General features: G+C 42.4%; 1 protein-coding gene across 3 annotated transcripts in view; it reads right to left on the bottom strand.

Annotated features, from left to right (window-relative positions):
- ARHGAP26 (Rho GTPase activating protein 26) overlaps positions 1-19,134 on the bottom strand; it is a 446,018-nt gene that overhangs the window by 252,407 nt on the left and 174,477 nt on the right. For all 3 annotated transcript variants that reach the window (XM_081036347.1, XM_081036348.1, XM_081036346.1), the window contains exon 11: positions 5,008-5,086. In XM_081036347.1, coding sequence (XP_080892473.1) covers positions 5,008-5,086 — 79 coding nt within the window. The remainder of the gene's footprint in view (positions 1-5,007; positions 5,087-19,134) is intronic.

Genomic DNA, 19,134 nt, shown 5'->3' with positions numbered 1-19,134 from the left:
CTAGGAGACCTGGATAATCTACCCCAAATCAACCACTGACTGGCCTTTTTAGGTAGCGTTCCGTATATAAATAAGGGTGGGATACTGGCCTAGGTGTTTGCTTCTTTCTGCCCCATAGCTATGAGGTTGGGCCATATAAAATCAGCAGTATCGAGCCATTTTTAACCTATCAAGGTGGCAATTGCATAGTTTCAAACTAATACAGGAATTTACACACATTCTTTGATGCTACACCACCTGTTTCTTATCTTCCTGATTTAATTCCACATTATTTTGGCATCTGCCAACCCTGTCTGGCTGTCACAAGAGATTCAAGTCCTGGCTCAAAGTGGAGAAATATTTAATTTTACTAAAGAACCCTTGGGACGTGAAGGAGGATGAACACCTCTAAAATAATGGAGAAATCGAAGCAGCTCCAGACAGACGCCACCAAACACGCTAAGGGACCACCCGGGAACACAGTTTAAAGAAGTGATCCAAGCACTGAGGCCTCTGGTGACCCCGGTGGCAGCACTGCCTTGCTGAGTCATCCTTCCCTAGAGGGGAGAGAATAAAGCATCAGGCTGAGTGTGTCTGAGCCGGCAGTGATGGTGGACTGGTAATGCTTCTCATCTGCTTGCTTTTAGCAAACACGCTTCCTAGCATCAGGCAAAGAGAAAAGGAGGGTAACTTCAGTTGTTAGGAACTGACAAAAGAAAGAATTTACTGCCGCTAAAATTTCTCTCAGTTGTTGGAGTTACGCATCTTGAACTAAGGTGTCCCTGTCTGATTTAATATGTCAAGTCTGTCCATTCCCAAGCCGTGGACCATGGCCACAGAAAATGAAAACAAAAACTTACGTGGTTGCAATGGTGACTCTACAGCTTGTCAACCTAGATTTAATAAAAAGTGAAGAAATCTAGCGGAACCACTTCAAAACTTCATCTGACTACGTAGTTTGTTGAGCTTTTTAGAAATAGTTACAGGCTGACATCCGTATGCCTTTTATTTTATTTTCTTGTACTTGGAGTTGGTTCGCACTTTCAGTACGATGAGAAATAAGAATCCTAAGAGCTTTCTTTCTTGTTCATGGCAAACTTGCATAGTGTTCTATCTTGGCCAAGTAACAAAGGGCAAGGTCTTGAATATAAAATTTAATGGAACATAGATATTGGAGCAAGGAGAAACTGTGTCACTTTTGCCCACCTAGTGTCTACCCCCCTTCCTCACACAGCAATGCTTTGATGTTCCCTCAGGGGGGGACTCAAACTCCCCCCACCATTTATGCAGTTCTAGTGCAGTGGGTGAGTCAGTTCTGCTCAATGCATTGCTCCCATCCTCTGGTCCATGTACTTAGTCCAAGAAAATTACAATATGAGACTTCTTTGGAATTATAACATAATGCTGTCTTTCCACTGGCTTATAGATCAGAGATACACTATGGCCCATGACTAAAATCTGGCTTTCTACCTGTTTTTGTGAATAAGGTTTTACTGAAACATGGGCACACCCACCGATTTACGTATTGTCCAAGGCTGCTTTTTGAGCTACAATAGCAAAATTGAGTAGCTGCAAAGCCTAAAATAGTTACTCTTTGGCCCCTCACAGAAAAAGTTTCCTGATTCCATTCTTGATAATAAGATGTAAGCCTGGAACATTCAAGAAGCATATTACCTCTACAGAACCTGCTGGAAATGAAGCCAACACAAAAGAAGAAACTAACTCCAAATATTACAGAAGTTCTAAGATTCAGATGGGCCAGAACTGTTATACCCCAATATTTTCCAGTTACGTAAGCCAATCAATCCAGCCTTTTCCCAGGCAAGTTTTAATTGGGTCTCTATCATTTTAATTTAAATTCACCACACAGATGAAATCCATAATACTCATTGTAGGAACACAACTCAAATTTTTTCCTCCATTATCGATCCATCAATGCCATTAGGACATTCGACATTTCTTCAGACTAGAATGTCACTGAGTGCTAAAAACTATACATTATGTAACCATTAGCTGAAACATTGTAAAATCAACTGATTCAGGGTTTTTTGAGGGTGTGTGTGTGTGTGTGTGTGTTTTAACCAAACATCCTGAGGTGTTACTGAATAATGAAAGAAAAGAAAGAATAGAAATTAAAATTACCCCCTGCCAAAAAAAAAACACAAAACCCAGCACTGAGTAATCAATCACAGATCAATTGGGGAGTAAATATAAAAACAAAAGATAGCTGCCACCATTTACATCTCCCTGAAATAAGGGAAACACTCTAAGACCAGCTAGAGCAGGGGTGTCCAAACTGCGGCCCACGGGCCAACTGCGGCTCATGATCCATTGTTAATTGGCCCACAGCAAATTCCAAAAATATATTTAGTTTACTTAAATAAACCAGGTGAGGCAATACGTACCTCATGTTCACCTAGAGTGAGTGGCCCGGCTGTTTGTGTATTTTACCGCATATGGCCCTTGGTAAAAAACGTTGAAAAAAGTTTTGACAGCCCTGAGCTAGAGGAAGAGGTGTCTGCTCCCTTACCAAAGCCAATACTCCCAAGGGGCCAGATTTAACTAATTAGGGAGATGGTGATTAAAACCAGAGGTGCTAATTGTCTACTGGGTATATAGCACCGGTAATGTTACCTCTAGGCAGTCAGCAATGGGAGACAAAATTAAGCCTAATATTCCCGCCAATTATGCAGTCATCATTTGTCTGTATTTCTCTCTCTCTTTAGGAAACTAGAAAGCACGTGGAGGCGTGTTTTTCAAGGCAAGCTATACGCTCCTGTGAGGAAATAATTTTATATTATGTTTAGAAACAGACGTATTTTGTGTTTAAACTTGTTTTAATGTGTACATTCTGAAGCAAGGAGATGTTTCTTTCAACAGTATGTTTTCCATCTGTAGAGGCCAGATGTAAATCTACAGGAAAACTGGAGTTAGGTTAGTAAGAAGACCAATCATATACAGACAGAGAACAAATATCAAGTGGTGGGGAGAGGGAGGAGAGAGAGGCTTAAAATGGAGTTGGTGAAGCCATTTTGCCAGCTTATTGAAAAAATAAAACAAAAAACAAAATAACAAAATCTATCAATAGTAGTGGGTTTTTCATCCATACCAAGAATAGTATGCCCTGACAGGATTTTTCTTCCCGAGTGTCTCCTCCCCTGTGAGTTGAAGAATGGTTCAAGAGAGTCAGAGAAAGTATTGTAAAACTGAAATGGAGATTCTTAGCAGGAAATGTGACCTTTTATTTCTGTTCAAGATGAAAACCAAATATATCTAGAATTTGAATTCTAATTCTAGCTCTTCCCCTGTGGTAGAGACTGTTAACAACCCCACCATATTCTTTGTTTTCTTCTTCCTTGAAGCAGGAAGATGCCCCGGGGACTGGCTGGGCCTGTGGCTGCCTATAAACAGCCTAAATTTTCCATCCTCCTTTGCAGATAGACGCTACCATATAATTACGTTTGGGCCAATGGAAGTGATGTGTGCACTTTTTGGGGTTCTGGGTATTTTCATCTCCATTATCTGGCTGGAAAATGGCAATGCCTGGAACAACTTGGGAAGCTGTAGGATGAGGATGGTAGAAAGTCCTCACTTTCTCACTTCCGGGCTCTGAGGGTGAAATACACTTCTATCTTCTTTAAACCACTGTACTTTGAAGTCTCTTTGTTACAGCAATCTAGCCTGTACCCTACTGATACAGCTACTTACTACCTGTGCAACTTGGGGGCAAGTTAGTTAACCTTTCTAAGCCTCAGTTTCCTCGTCTATGAAATGGGATTGTAGTATGCTATTTTGTAAGGTATTAAGAGGAATAAATGAGTTAAGAGATATAAAGTGCCAAATCAGTGCCTGACACACAAAAACGGCTCATGTAATGGTAGATGATAATAGCAAAGATGAAGGAGTATTTAGGAAGCAGCTTTCAAAGGCCTCTGACATAAAGCAAATGTTGGAACCACAAAGCCCTAAAGGTAACAATGTGTATCTGCTTTGGAGAGTTTCTAACCGTAACAACATATTCAGGGAAAATCGGAGGTATCTTATATTTTAGCCCAGGAGATGAATTCAGATTAAACAATTGTTTAATTAGAATTTAGCAAAATCTTTAAATAGTTCCTTATATCGTGTTCCATATGATTAAATGTTATACAAACACTATTTGTTCATGCTTCGTTGATTGAACTGAGTTTCACATTCGCATACAAAATAGCTGAGTAGAAAGGTACATTAATCAATACAGGTTATGCCTGATACTCAGTGGCCCTCTCACATGGTGGATTCTTTTTATCTCTTACTGGTGGGACATGGTTAGACTGTCCTCTTAGGATTTCTGTAACCTTGAGATTTGCTCAACACTGCAGTTGACAGATACCCTTGGCACCAAGAGAAGATGAATAGTCTGACTCTAGGGACTTCCCCAGGGCTCTTACGTGGGTTCTACATGTCACAAGACGCAGAAAACCACAAGATTGCATCACCCAGTGGAGGCCAGCATCTCTGAAATGGGAGCATGGATCACATTACCAGGCTTTACCCCTTCCATCAACCTTGATAATCACACTGCATATAAGGGGATGTGGGCTAGGATGGCAAGGGAAGGCTGAACCAGAAGGTGGTGGGAAAAGATATTACATCATCTGTACACACTTGTATGATCATTTATCCCATGAAAATGGGATTGAGATAATGCTCCTTCATGGAGACATCGGTAAATATTCAGTAAGCCAGACTGGACTCTGCCTCCTCTAGAGGCTTAGGGGAGCTACAGTTGCCTCGGCAAAGGGGGAGTTCTGGTGTCGTGGCATGCGCAACCCACACCTTAGACTGAGAGCCGAAGCTCAGGGGCTGCACCCACACAGAAGCGAGAACAACATCTACAAACACCAGCCCAGGAATAAAGACACTCCCCCTGGTACACTGATCTTGAGACCCCAAGGCTTTGCAGCACCAGCAACAACCACGGCACCAGGGAAGCAACAAATCATTCAGGACCTTTATTCCCGCTCTACTTCCCTGAATTGTACTTACGGGTTCCCGGCCATCCATGGCTTCCATCCAGAGCCTCCGGTCCTCTTCCGACAATGCCTGCATGGTGATAACCCCTGGCCTGCAGAGAAAGGAGGACATGGATATGAGCCCAGTGCCACAGGTACAGAGATCCTGACGAAGGTGAACCTTAAAGAAACACCCACGCCACAGAGTGAGAGGTCGCTCGGGCTAACAACTCGAAGACAGGCATAATACCCTCAGCTTTTCTGAGCCACCTTCCAGTGTCAGAAAGCAAAGCCATTGTCCCTAGTCCCTCTCAACAAGCCCAGGTCTTCCAGGGAGGTAGGAAGAAACACAGAAGATACAATTCTACTTACAGGTAAGCGACATAGATGAGTAAGGTGACGCCTTTAGACCTTGTTTGTTCCCTAAGACCTTATTCATTCCTGTTCTCCAAAATGCTTAGCAGAGTGCTTTACTCACAGTAGGAGTGCAAACAATATGGATTGAAGTGAATGGAATTACTGAGCTCGAGATAAAATGAGGGGGAAACATCGAGCTGAAGGGATCTTGGTCTCTTAAGATCTAGTCCGATGCTTCTAAACTGCTTTTGACATGGCGAAGTTTTATGGAGATAATCGGCTTTGTAATTATGATTATATTAAATACATAGTATTTTTTAAATGAATACTTGCCATGTTGGGTGCTATGTTCTTTACATGCAGTAGCTATTTCACCCTCTCTCTGAAATCTGCTTGCTCTTTCAAGCTGAGCAGAAACCCTCCAGAAAGCATGCACACGACAGCAAATGGTGTCGGCTGAGTTCCCATTAGAGACAGCTCTCCACGAGAAGAGACTTGTGCCATAAAAACGAACCTGGGAGAAGTCTACGTTCGTTTAAAGCAGTTCTTTACTTAAAGCCCACAGATGGGCCCCAGAGAATCCTTCAACCACCTTCCCCCTCTCCAAGTGTATGCGTATTTTTCTGTAGAAGCAATGCAAACTATCAGATTATCAAAGAAGACTACAACCCCCCCAAAAAAAGTTAAGAACTGCTGATGTGAACCCTCATCTTTAAAGTTTGAGAAAACCTAAAAGGGATGAAGTGGTCTACGGTTCAAGAAGTAAGTCCTTGTCCGACGACATGGATGGATCCTGAGATTATCATGCCAAGTGAAATAAACAGAAAAAGTCAAGAACCATATGACTTCACTCATATGTGGGATATAAAACTGAAAGCAACAAACGAGTAAGACAAACAAACAAAAACTCATAGACACAGACAATAGTTTAATGGTTACCAGAGGGTAAGTGGGGAGGGAGGTGGTAGAATTGGGTAAAGGGGGTCAAATATATGGTGATGGAAGGAGATTTGACTTTGGGTGATGAACACACAATGCAATATATAGATGATGTAATACATCATTTTGAAACCTATATAACTTTATTAACCAACATCACCCCAATAAATTTTTAAAAAGTGATAATCAACTAAAATAAAAAAGAATTCAGTCCTACTACCATCTGAGTCTGCAGCACTACTGATGAATCACAGAGCAGCACAGAAACACATGACCATGCTCTCAGCACCACCAGCGTGGACCCCACAAGCAGCAAAGCCTGTTCATTTGACCCACCTACCATCACGGCCCCTGGCTTATTTGCATAGTTCCAATGAATATGCTAGAACTAGTTAGACCTATTTATGTTGTACGTATTTTAAATATCACATTGATCATCCCTCAGAACGCCCTAAAAAAAGTTTTCAAAGATGTGAGCATTTAAACACAGAGGGTTGGGGATCTGAGGGACACTGGGGGTGAGGGTGTTAATGTGTGAGGTTCTGAACGAGTGGGGGGGAATAGTGAAGGGGGGTCGTCTATGTGGGTGGGTCAGCAGGTGGATGAGAAGGTATGCTGAGTATGAAAGGCAGGTGATGGAATGCTCGTTCCTGAGAGGGCAGCCATTCCTGAGAAGCCACACTGGGCAATGGCACCCTACCCCAAACCTGACCTGGCAGATACAGTAACTCCTCTCTCCACCAGCACCTGCCAGGGCTCTCCCTCCTCTTCTCAGAAATTCTCTTCTCAGCCCCAGGTGCCCATCTCCCCCCAGCAACCCATTCAGTGTGCCAGAGTCCTAGCAGCCACTACTCCCCAGAAAAGACCCTATAGCTTGGCACACAGTGAATTGATTCTACCCTCCCACCTCTCATAGAGCCAAGCACAACGTCTTAAGGCTTTGAAATTAAAAGACTGCAAAGCTACTGTCCACTGCAGAGCTCTCAAGTCCCTGGATCTGATCTTTGAGTGTTGCTTCAAGTGTTGAGCCTGGAGCACTGACTTCAGAATCAGGCATTCCCAGCCCAACCCCACCTTCCTGAATCTGCACTTCAGAGCCAGGCCTGGGAACTTGGATTTGAACCATTTCCCCAGGTGATCCTGATGTACGGTTAGGCCTGAGGCCCACTACCCTGGGCTGCCCACCCACCCCATCTTTCATTCCTGTTCCCCGTCCTGGAGAGCAAAGACACCCTCCTTTCTGGGGTCAAGCAGTCAGCATGTCTCCAGGTCATTTCCTGCTAGGTTCTCATGATTAAACGGTGAGACCACAGTAGTTGCCTCGCATACCAAGATCTCCGGGACCTCGCAGGTGTCATGTCAACTTCATGGCACACAGTGTGAAATTTCCACTCAGGGCCACAAAGCGGAAGTTCAGAGAAACTCAGATGCTCTGAAGACTGAGACATTTGGCCTCAGTAACCAAGGAAAATCAACAGGATTTGTTTCCATTTCAAGAAGAAATACCACAATACAAGTTCTTTTCCACATGTGGTTTTGTTCCCCTTTTTTGTGGGAAAGAATAGCGGAGAAGTGAATAACGTGGATTTCGCACACGTATTTCTAACCCTATCACCCCCAGTTCAGATAATTTTCTCTCAGCCTGTGCAGGTACATCTGGATCGTAGTGCTTTCTAGAAAATAGTCCTTTAGGCCCCAAGTTTCTCTTCCCTTATTACAAGTCAAACCACTATTACATAAGTCTCTTACGTGTGGATTTCTTAGAACCAAGGTAAACTGGTCAACTGTCCTTCTTTTGGAATGAAGCAATGACTTAATCAAGCAGTCACTTTCTTTCCATATTTACCCTCCCTACTAGCCACCATCCCTCAAAAGGAAATAAAAAGAGCAAAACTCTCAATGACTCTACACTTTTCCATGTCAGTCCCTGTAAGACAGCACACATTCACATGGGGCGGCATCAATTAGTTCATGGTTGAAATGCATCTGGCTTTTCGTAACAAAAATGGAGAAAAAAAGAGAGAGAGAACTCATGGGCAGAGTTGGGGTGGGGTAGAACGAAGAAGGGAAATAACATGAAAGAGAAAGGGAGTCAATGATCAGAACGCTGTCTAGCTCTACAAAGAACTGCAATCCTATCAAACACCATTCATCGGATCAAACACCGTAATAAACTAAGAACTACAATAGTAACCCAACACTGTGTCAGATGCCGCGTTAAGCACTCGATTTAAGTTCATTCAGTCCTCACAACAATGTCACGAGGTGGGTATGCTCTCCTTATCCCATCTGGCAAATGAGAAAAACCAAGGCTCAAATAAGTTAACTACCTTATCCACAGTTACAAAGCCAGGATTTGAACCTCGCTGTCTAACGCTTCATCCTTGCGTACAAGGTCATGGCCAATGTGAAGGCACCACAGCCCCCAGGGAGCTCATGTTGACCACCCAAGTCCTCTGCCATCAAAATGGACCAGTCCCTCCTACAAGTACCTCAGTAAGTTCCTGCGTAGGATCATGAAATTGAACGATAGGGGGCTTTGTAAAACCTAAAGTGCTTCGTAAGTACAAGAACACCAAAGCTCACAACACCACTAGGCCAAGCCAAAAACAAGAATCCAATAGTGTCCAGTCTGACTGTGGCTTACTTTCTATAGCAGTGGTTCGCCACATTTTTTTTTCTGCCTCAAAATACCCAAGAGATGGAAAGGCAATGAGTATTTTAAAAGAACACAAAAAATACTGATCGTAAAGAAAAAGTACGGATCAATTGGACTTCACCAAAATAAAGAACTTCCATTCATCAAAAGATATCGATGAAAGAGTAAAAAGGCAAACTGCAGAGTAAGGGAAGGCATTTTCAATTTATAAGTCCAATGAAACTTTATCCAGAATATAAAGAATCTCAACAAATAAATATGAAAAAATGAACAATCCAACCAATAAAATGGGTAAAAGACTTGAACAGGCAGTTCATAAAAGAGGACAATTGGCCAACAAGCATAAGAACTAGGGCCTGACATGATGACTCATCAGGGAAATGCAATGAAAACCACAATGAAGTACAGCAAACACCCTTCAGAAGGGAGCACATTCAAAGACCCCCAATACCAAGTCATGATAAGAATGTGGAGCCACTGGAGCTCCCTGGTGGGAGAATAAATTGACGAAACCTCTTGGCAATGCCCACTGAAACTAAGTATCTACCCACACTAGGACCTAGCAATTCTACCTCCAGATAGATACCCAAGAGAAATGAGCACATATAGCCACCAAAAGACATTAGAGAGTGCTCAGTTTTGTGCACTGTGGCCAAAATGTGTAACAACAAAAAAACAAATATCCATCAATAAGACAAAAAATTACTGTATATTTAAACAACGGAACATCACGCGATAATAAAAAAGCGACTGCTGCACACACCACTACAAATGAATCTCATAGACATAACAATGAGGGCAAGAAGCTGGACACAAAGGACTACAAATGGTATGATTTCATTTTACATGATGTTCAAACACTGGCAAAAGTCATCTATAGTGACGGACATCAGAACAGTAACTTTGTCTTGGGGAAGGGGTCTGGGCAATGAACAGGTATGAGCACAAGGAAACGGTCTGGCGTGACAGATACTTGGCCTCGCTGGTTGCACATGCAGGGGTGTGTGTGTGTGTGTGTGTGTGTGTGTGTGTGTGTTCATTGCGATATAGACTTCAGACTTGGGCATCTTCCTGTGATTACACCTCAGTAAAAAAAAAAAAAAAAAACTACTTAAATAACTTAAGCTTACTAGTTACCCTGACTCTACTGCTTCCTTGCTGGGTAAGCCTACTGAACGAGTAACTGAACTGTTATTCTTCTTTAACATGAAGATACCCTGTTTCCCCAAAAACAAGACCTAGCCAGACAATCAGCTCTAACGCGTATTTTGGAGCAAAAATTAATATAAGACATGATATCATATCATATCATAATCATAATCATATCATATTATTATGTTATATTATAAAGACCAGGTCTTATAGTAAAATACGACCGGGTCTTATATTAACTTTTGCTCCAAAAGACGCATTACAGCTGATGGTCCGGCGAGGTCTTATTTTCGGGGAAACATGGGACTAGCAGTACTGTCCACATGGGGTTGTTGTGAGGGTTAAATGAGAAATGTATAAGACGTTACAAAGTGCCGGACACACAGTAAAAGCCCCCAGATTAGCTGTTAATCCCAGGGACAAATGGTGAGGGGGGAGGGGGGAAGACAGGATGGCAAGTATGGGGCAGATCAAAATGATGGAGGGGGAAGGACAGGTATGCATAGTTTAGAAAGGAAAAGAAACGAGCACGGGTGCTTCTCATATGCATGACTGCAGCCCTAAAACACTGCCACACAGCACTAAAACTCACACCCCTACCACAAAGCAAGCCAGGCCGAGGTCTGACAGGCTCTGACGTCACAGCCGTTTCCTTTCTCCTCCTCAGTCAAGCATCAAAGTGGCCTACTTCCCTTTTTTAGAATTCATGCCTGATAATTGATAAGGACAAAGAAAGGGTCTTTAGCAAATTCTAGAAAATCTGCCAAGAAGCTCTCTTGAGATGAGAGAAGGAACAAATGACTTACAATCCTTTCTAGAGGCCCATCCTAAGATTCCACTTGAAACACTGCCCCTCCTTTCAACTCGGAATAAGTCCTTGGTTAGTGCTAGATGTGGATCGGCTTGGGAATCCTGAACAAGGACCTACTATTTTGTCTAAGCTGGCACCACAGGGGTGCTGCAGAAAGTAGTTCCTCATCTAGCACAGGGCAGGCTGCTACCCACCACCACAACTCCTGCAACTGGTCCCATCCATAGCCAGAGCCTGTTAGGCGGCACACCCAGGAGCTGGGACCACAGGTCAGCTCGGAGCCTTCTCGCTAGCCGAGGTCAAGCAGAGTCACAACCAGCCCTGATTCCAGGGAACTTGACAGCTTTCCTACTTTAATCTTATTCCTGAATCTGAGTCAACAATAGTGATCTCAGTGGCTTGGCAATTTACCCACTTCCGACTGGACAAGGAAATGCTATTACTAACTCCACCCCACTGCAACAAACACACTCAGAATCGAACAGGACTGTTCTTTCTAAATCAACCTCCAAAGATCTAGGGTTTATTCATTCATTAGACTATAAATCTTCTGTTGGCAAGGGTTCCTTCCCAAGCTTCCTTCACACTACACACAACACATTTCAGAGTCAAGTGCAGAGTAAGAGGAGGACTGTGGCATCCACAGAAACACAGGTTCTCACAGCCTGTATTTGAAACCTGCCTCACTATGTTTCTATAGGAAGACAGGTGAAAAGAGCTGTGCCAGTGCCAAGGAGAGGAAGTGGTCCTTTGTTTCTAACATGCTCCTGGGAAAACTGATTCCTAACAGGTCAGTTACAAGGGTTCAATGTACAAAAGACCTTCATTTACACGGAGATAGAGCCAAAGTCAGGCAGAATAATCCTGGAGAATGACAGCTCTTCCACATCTGTCTGAGAGATAACAGACTCAAATGCCTAAGAAACCAGGCAAGTAAGCAAAATGAACGAAAGTGGGTAAGAAATTGTTTATTGCCCCAAGGAAAATAGGCTTGGCCTCATTTTCCTTAAAACATGCAACCTTTGGGGTGTTTTTTTTTCCTATTTTTGGGGTGTTTTTTGGGTGTTAATTATTTTGGGGTTTTTTTTTTCTTCCCTTTCTGAGAGACATAGAACAAAGGAGTATCTCCCCCCTAGAGAAAAACACAGTGCCACCAGTACAAGGCAAAGAGATCACTGTCACCTGTCATCATGGTGGGGAACAACAGGGCATGGTGGGGACTGAGGCAAAGTGAAAAGGCCGTGCCCCACCTAAAGAAGGCATCCACCATTCAGCTCTACAAATAGCTCTACAAATAGCTACAAATAGCTGGCACATGGGAAGGCAAGACTAGCTTTCACAGGTTTTTCCAATTGTAAGATTGCCTCAAACACGACTTAAGCCAAACCAAACATGTCTGTGGACCACCCACACGCAACTTCTGGTGTCTGTGTCTGTCTTTCTCTGCCTCGCTCTACCTGTATCATGGCCTATTACAAAGTCATCTCATGCGTGAGGCCCAACACGAGCGCATGTGTGTGTTCCTGACTCACCTCACAGTTGAACACAGCAGAGCCTCTTCCATTCACCAACAAAGGAGGCGGTTGGGCTGCTTTCCCATGTGTGTTAACACTCAGGACCCAGTGTCCTCACTGAAGAACAACACTAATCTACTATTTGGAGACAGAAAGTCATGAATCTGCTAAACTGTGCATGCTTCGGGATAATGAACCACTGAAGGTCCTTGTGCATGAGAAGAACACATATCATGAGAACCTGGGTGTGGTACAGGTGAGACAGAGAAAGTGAGAGAGAAAACAGAAGTTACAAGCTGGTGGCCCATAAACTACAGCTAAGATTTATTAAGTGTTTATTATGGGCCACGCATTGTGCCAAGGACTTCACTTGCATTCTCATTTATTCCTCACAATAACTGGATGAAGTAGGTACTATCACTATATCTCTTTAAGAAACTGACACTCAGAAATTCTTGCACAATGTCACATTGCCAGTAAGTGGCAAAGCCTCAACTTGAATCCAGTCGGCCTGACTCTAAAAGCAAAGCCCATACCTTAACCACAATGCTGCACTGCCCCCGTGGGCAGGTAGTGTATGTCCTGAGATTCAGTGCTGCTAGCTTCTGAGAAGTAAGGAGGCAACAGGAGGGGGTGAGGGGGGAAGGGGAAGCACCTCTCCCCCGCCTGTCTGTCTGTCTGTCTCTTTCACACACAAACACCCTTAGAAGTTTTTAGAAGCGGGCTTCTAAGCAATCAGATATTTAGAAAGGATCTGATCCTAATGAATGAATGTGTCATAACCTATTACAGCCTATCGAACTGACATCTTTGGGAGGAAAGGTCCTAAAATAATTAGGATCATAGCAATAATACCGATCTATAGAGTAAATATTGACAATCACATCAGATAATTTCCTACTTATTTTTTATTTTTTTTATTTTAAAGGAGACTGAAGTCACAAAACACCAGGAAGCCCAGACAAAGAAATCTTTGGCACATGGAGTTGCATGGTTCTTAAATGTATCAGATATTGATGGAGTGCCTATTATGTACCAACCATAACATAACACTAAGCACAGGGGCCACAGGAATAAGAAAATGTTAACCGACTGCACCTGGAGAAAACATTATTAATTTCTGGAATGAGTAAGACTCAGGAAGAATGAAAACACTGGTTACTACTGTTGATAATGCAATATGAAAAAATATTCTGATTCAAGAAATATCCTAGTTCATTTGTGACATTATTTTTATTACTATTCTTGCTCATGATAAATAGAAATGTACATAGGTGGAATTTACTGACTGGATTGTCTCCTCTCTTCAGATGTATGTAATAGAAAACATCTGATTTAGATTTTTTAAAAATAAACATTTCCTATTTAGGAATTGGCAAGTAAACTGGTATACTCAACCAATAAAACCCCCAATTGCACTATGCAGACTAAAAAAATGAAACAAAACAAAAAAACAGAAATAAGCTTGCCTTATTTCACACCACAGTCCATTCACTACGACATCCCATTCTTACTTAAACCAGAATCAAACAGCAAATACTAATTAAAAACAAAAAAACTCAATGACAAGTTCAAACTACATGAACTCTAAAGATTCCAAGAACTTCTCAACTGGTGTCTTTTACAGAAAGGCCAAGAAGCAATCCAGAAAAAAATCCAATATTTCCCCCTGCTCTGCCCCACCCAAGTCATGGAAGTCAGAGCACTATAACACCATCTGAGGAAGGAAAAAGTCATTTCCTCTCTGAAATGTCAATGGCACTGAGACCAGTGCTCTAATCCAACCAGCAGGAAGGCAAAATCAAATATTATTTCAAACAAGGGGCGAGAAGGGGAGGGAAGGGGAAGTTGGAAACCAGGAAAAATGGATTCATCTGTTGCAAAAGATAAAGGGACATCACACCCAGAGGGCGAAGAGGGCTGCCTGGTTCTCAGCACACAGCGGGCATCTGTTTTCTTCCCCATCCTCAGAAAAGCTGCCCCTGAAGCCAAGCGCATGACACTTCAGTTCAGAAAGCAAGGTGAAATGTAACGTTTATACAGAGGCTAGATGAACTGTGCATGATTGTTTTTGCAGGAAAGTGGGTATGAAATGATCCATCATAAAAGGGTGAAAGAGGAAGGAATTTCTAGAGAGTCATTTAGAATGCCTTTGCCTTAAGGAGTAATATTCACATGATTTCTTCTACAGAAATCTTCTACACACACACACACACACACACACACACACACTACACACACACACAGTTTCTACACACACACTACACACAACACACACTATCTTCTACACACACACTACACACACACACAGCACACACACACACAGTTTATTACATTGACTCCTGTCACTATAAAAAAGGACAGCTAATTTTCGACTGGACCTCCTAATCGTTATCAATACGTATACAAAACTGCCATCTAGAGGTTGAACACGGAAACAAAGTCTGTTACATAAGATGACAGGAAAACCCACACAATCTTGCACTCACGTAATCTCACAAAAACACACAAATAAGTGCATGCACACACACCACATCCCAAACTAGAATATTATCTTAACTTAAATTTAGTATGGTTTCATTTTGTGATCATAAATTGGAAGGAGGAGCATAAAACTTCATCATATATAGGAAATATATATAACAGGTTATCACACACATAGTTTGAAAATGGAATCTTCCCCTAGCAGCCCTTTACATAGGTGATTTGAAAATTCATGATACTATAGGAAAAGGAACCAACAAGATGGGAAAAATAGGCTCAAAGAAACACCCACCAAAGCTAAGGTTCACCATAGGAACAATGCAGTCCTAGGTTTTAGGGTAGAAAAAAAAGAAAAATCAAAGGCACAGCCTTTTCTGACATAGGACTGCATCGGGGAGAAATATTAACACATTCAGTCTTCAAAACAATCCTGCCAGGTCGGTACGATAAGCCCCATCCTACAGATGTGGTTAAACCACCTGCCCAGACTCACACAGCTAGTAAGGGGCAGGTCAAAAATTCAAACCCAGGGCTGTGTCGATCTTCTGCCTGCATTCCTGCAGCCTGCTATAAAAACATACTTGAAATAAAAGTGCTGAGATAGTAGAGGGTTTGGACAGATTTCTCAGATCTTCCATAAATCTTTCTAGCTTCCACTATCCTTACTTTTAACCAATCTTCCATTTTCCTGGGGCTTTTGTTCTGCCTATACAGAAATGCAGATCATGTGTGTACTTGCTCAAGTTTCAGTTTGAATAGCATCTAACATGATGAAGCTGCTATGGTCTCTTACACAGTGGCTCACCCAAGCACCAAAGGAAAAAACAAAATGTAACTCAAAAATCGCATTACTGTAAAGAACAAAACTGAACAGCCACAAGCACACGGTATTATATTAAAAGCTGTATAAAATGGTATAATTCTGCCTCCTGAAGCAAATTACCTGAGAGAGATATTTAGAATTGAAAAGAGGTATATAAAACATGCCTAATTAAACAACCAACCAAGCAACACAAAGAAAAGTTCATGTAACTGTGCAAATACGCAGTACACGGTGAGACTAAAAGGACAGAGTTGACAGTGGGTGTGACATACCAAATTGGGACGGGGCCAGAGGGAAGCTGTCTTTCTACCTATTTGTGAAAATCTTGCAAAAGGAGGACTTTGGATTTTGTTTGAAAGAAAAAATCAGATAATGACTTTTAAGCAGGAAAAGTCCAATAGATTCATAGTGCTCCATTAAACTTTGTATCTCCACTCTCAGTGGAGTCTCTGGCGTGGAGGTATGCTCAATAAATGAGAAAGGGAGGGAAGGAGAGAGGGGATGAATTCAGGGTATTCCAGTCATGCCATCATTCTCTGTAAGAATGGAAGGATTAAGTCCCTCTGTTTGTTACATTTTCCCCACAGCATTCTGGTTCCAAGTTTGCTGGAACACTCAACATACTAGCACTTATGCCCTGTGTGTGTGTGTGTGTATGTGTCCTACACTCAAAGGGAAACTCCGTGAAGGCAAGGACTATACTTGTCTTGGTCCCCATTACACCCCTAGCACCAAGTACCCTTGTCATCACTAATAATAAGTTGTCCTTTGCTGCCAGCTCTGGAGAGTGCCACTGTTGCGGATGGCCATTTCATACTCCATATGTCTTCAAATGTATGGACTCCTGCTGGAGGCGGTTAGTCCTAAAAAAACTAAAGCATTGTAATCGTTTCCTTTCCCCAAATATAAACACTGCCCCCCAAGAGGTGACATTGATTCAGTGCAGCAAAAGAGAGACTTTTGTTTTTATTATTTTCCACATGGTTTAGTGGCCCCTCCTGGAAAACATTTAGGAAAACAACCACGTGTCACATCTGTGAGAAATTCCTTTAAAAGAAACAAATCCAGGGATACTGGAAGATGACCTACCAAGATTCTTTAGCGTCAACAAATATGTTCCCTACATTTGCTCATTAATCTCCATAAGATGCTGCCTGGGGGGGTACTCCAATGTGGCTGAAGACAGAGAGCAGTAACTATCAGCAATTTACATGCCAGCACCACTAATTCATCCTCTGCTTTGAAAGGAAGTCCCCTTTTCACTCAGGAATTGCACACTAAACTCTCTCAAAAGCAGCGGATACACGTTAAGGAAGAAGTGATCACTTAGTCTTTCTTCAACTAACCAGTATAAAATATCAGCTTTCAAATGCTCGCTGCTATGGCAAGGGAGTCCAAACCAAAGAATGCTTCTTGATTTAAGATACAAAAAAGAATGGTTTTAAAAAGTTCAGGAAAGCTTGAGCTACCGTAAAGAGTACCCAGCATAAGGAGGAGAACTTCTGCGAGTGGGCTGCTCTGGGAAGTGGGGTCCTTGTCCGTGGGACTGGTCCACGAGTGTGTGTCGGGCCACGTGTTTCGAAGGCTCCAGGGGCACTGCTACTCTGTGAGAGAAGTCCTCTGTATTCAATGCTGAGCTGGTTTTCTAGGGCTGCCCCAACACAGGACCACAAACTGGGTGGCATAAACCACAGAAATTTATCATCTCACAGGTCTAGAGGCTAGAAGTTCAAGAGCTAAGTGTCAGCAAGACGGGTTCCTTCAGCAGCATGTGAAAGAATCTTTTCCGGCCTCTCTCCCAGGTTCCAGGGGTTTGCTAGCAATGTTGGGCGGCCTTGGCTCACAGACACATCACCCCGATCTCCGCCTTCATGCCTATACGGCCTCTTCCCTGTGTACATGTCTGTCTCTGTCCAAATGACTCCTTTCTGTAGAGACACCCTAATTACCTCATTTTAACTTGATTACCTCTGTAAGACCCTGTCTCCAGATAAGGTTCATTTGCAGATCCGGCGATTAGAACCCAACATATAAATTTGGGAAGCATACAATTCAACCCATAGCAAATATCTTCTAGGAAAATAAGAACATATTCCTCTTTGTAACATGTTGTGACAATTGCTACAAGCTGCACACATTCATTTAAAGCCACATTATATTCTCAATACTAGAGTCCTAAAATTAAATTTTAAAACAAAACCAGAAGGGAAATTCAAAGAAGCATCCCATTGATTGGATGGAAAGGTACCGTGATCTAAGCCATTTTTCAGTTTGGAATTGAAGAAAGACCCAAGAATGTGTACTAACTTTTAACTTTTCAATGTTGGGAACAATGGGGGGAAAAACAAACAAAACCCTGTTGAAGGAAAGCCAAAGACATGAAGAACAAATATTAGCCTATGAAACATTTACTCAGAATAGTCCAGGGGTCCTCAGCAGTTTCTCGGGTTCAAACTGCCCCTAAAACTGAACAAAGGGAAAAAGAGACAGGTGCTACAGAGAAAGGGATAAATGAGCTGGAATTATGTGGAATGATGTAATTATGTGGGCGTCAATATAGAAGGCTGTAGGACACAGAGAAGGGAGGATAGGCCTACGTTTGAGATGTCACAGGTAAAAGAATTTAGATATAAGAATTAAAAGTAGATTTCTGAAATACATTCAGTATTATATTAAAGAGGATCTTTAATACACAAAGTTTAAAAGCTATGGATCTAAATCCCAAAGCTCTGAATTAACACTTAATTTGATTTCCAGCTCACTCATGGCTCAAAGAACCATAACAGTGTTCCACATACAATGGCAATGGCAGGGATTAACCCCTTTTCGTCAGGATTTGAGGATTAACAATTGACAGCAACATGATCGGATAATGAAAACAATCCACTAATAAATGGCTCTAGTACTTCATGAAGGTGGACTTCATCCTGTGCTTGGCCTGGGAGCTCTCTGTTGTTAGTCACATGAGGACTTTCTGAAGGTCACAGAGTAGTCCATAGAAGAGAATAAAGAGAAACACATTTGCAGCTTTAGTTCACCCACCATTAGTTTATGATGCCAAATGCAAATGATTATAGTGAGAAAGCACTTCTCAGATTTTACAGCCTGCAAGCTGAATGCCCAGTGGTGTCTCTGAAATGCAAGTACCGAAAGTACTGGGCTCACCACTGGAAAAACACTTCTGAAATATCCTAAGTTTTCAGGCAGCAAGGTGCCCTGGAATGAGCTCCTATGAACCTCAGTTCAAATCCCACCTGAGCTGTGGGTAAGACTCAACCCCTCTAAACGGCAGATTCCTCATCAGTATCGTGAGGTAAATGGAGCCCATGCCTCCCAGGGCGGTAGTGAGGATTATATGAGATACGTATGAAGAGCACTCGGCTTCCAGAAAGTGCTCTCTTACTGCTAGTTCTCTTCCCACT

This window comes from Rhinolophus hipposideros, assembly GCF_964194185.1.
Source record: "Rhinolophus hipposideros genome assembly, chromosome: 23".
Classification (NCBI taxonomy): Eukaryota; Metazoa; Chordata; class Mammalia; order Chiroptera; family Rhinolophidae; genus Rhinolophus; species Rhinolophus hipposideros.
The sequence above is the reverse complement of the archived record's forward strand: the minus strand, read 5'-3'. Positions and strand labels throughout refer to the sequence as shown.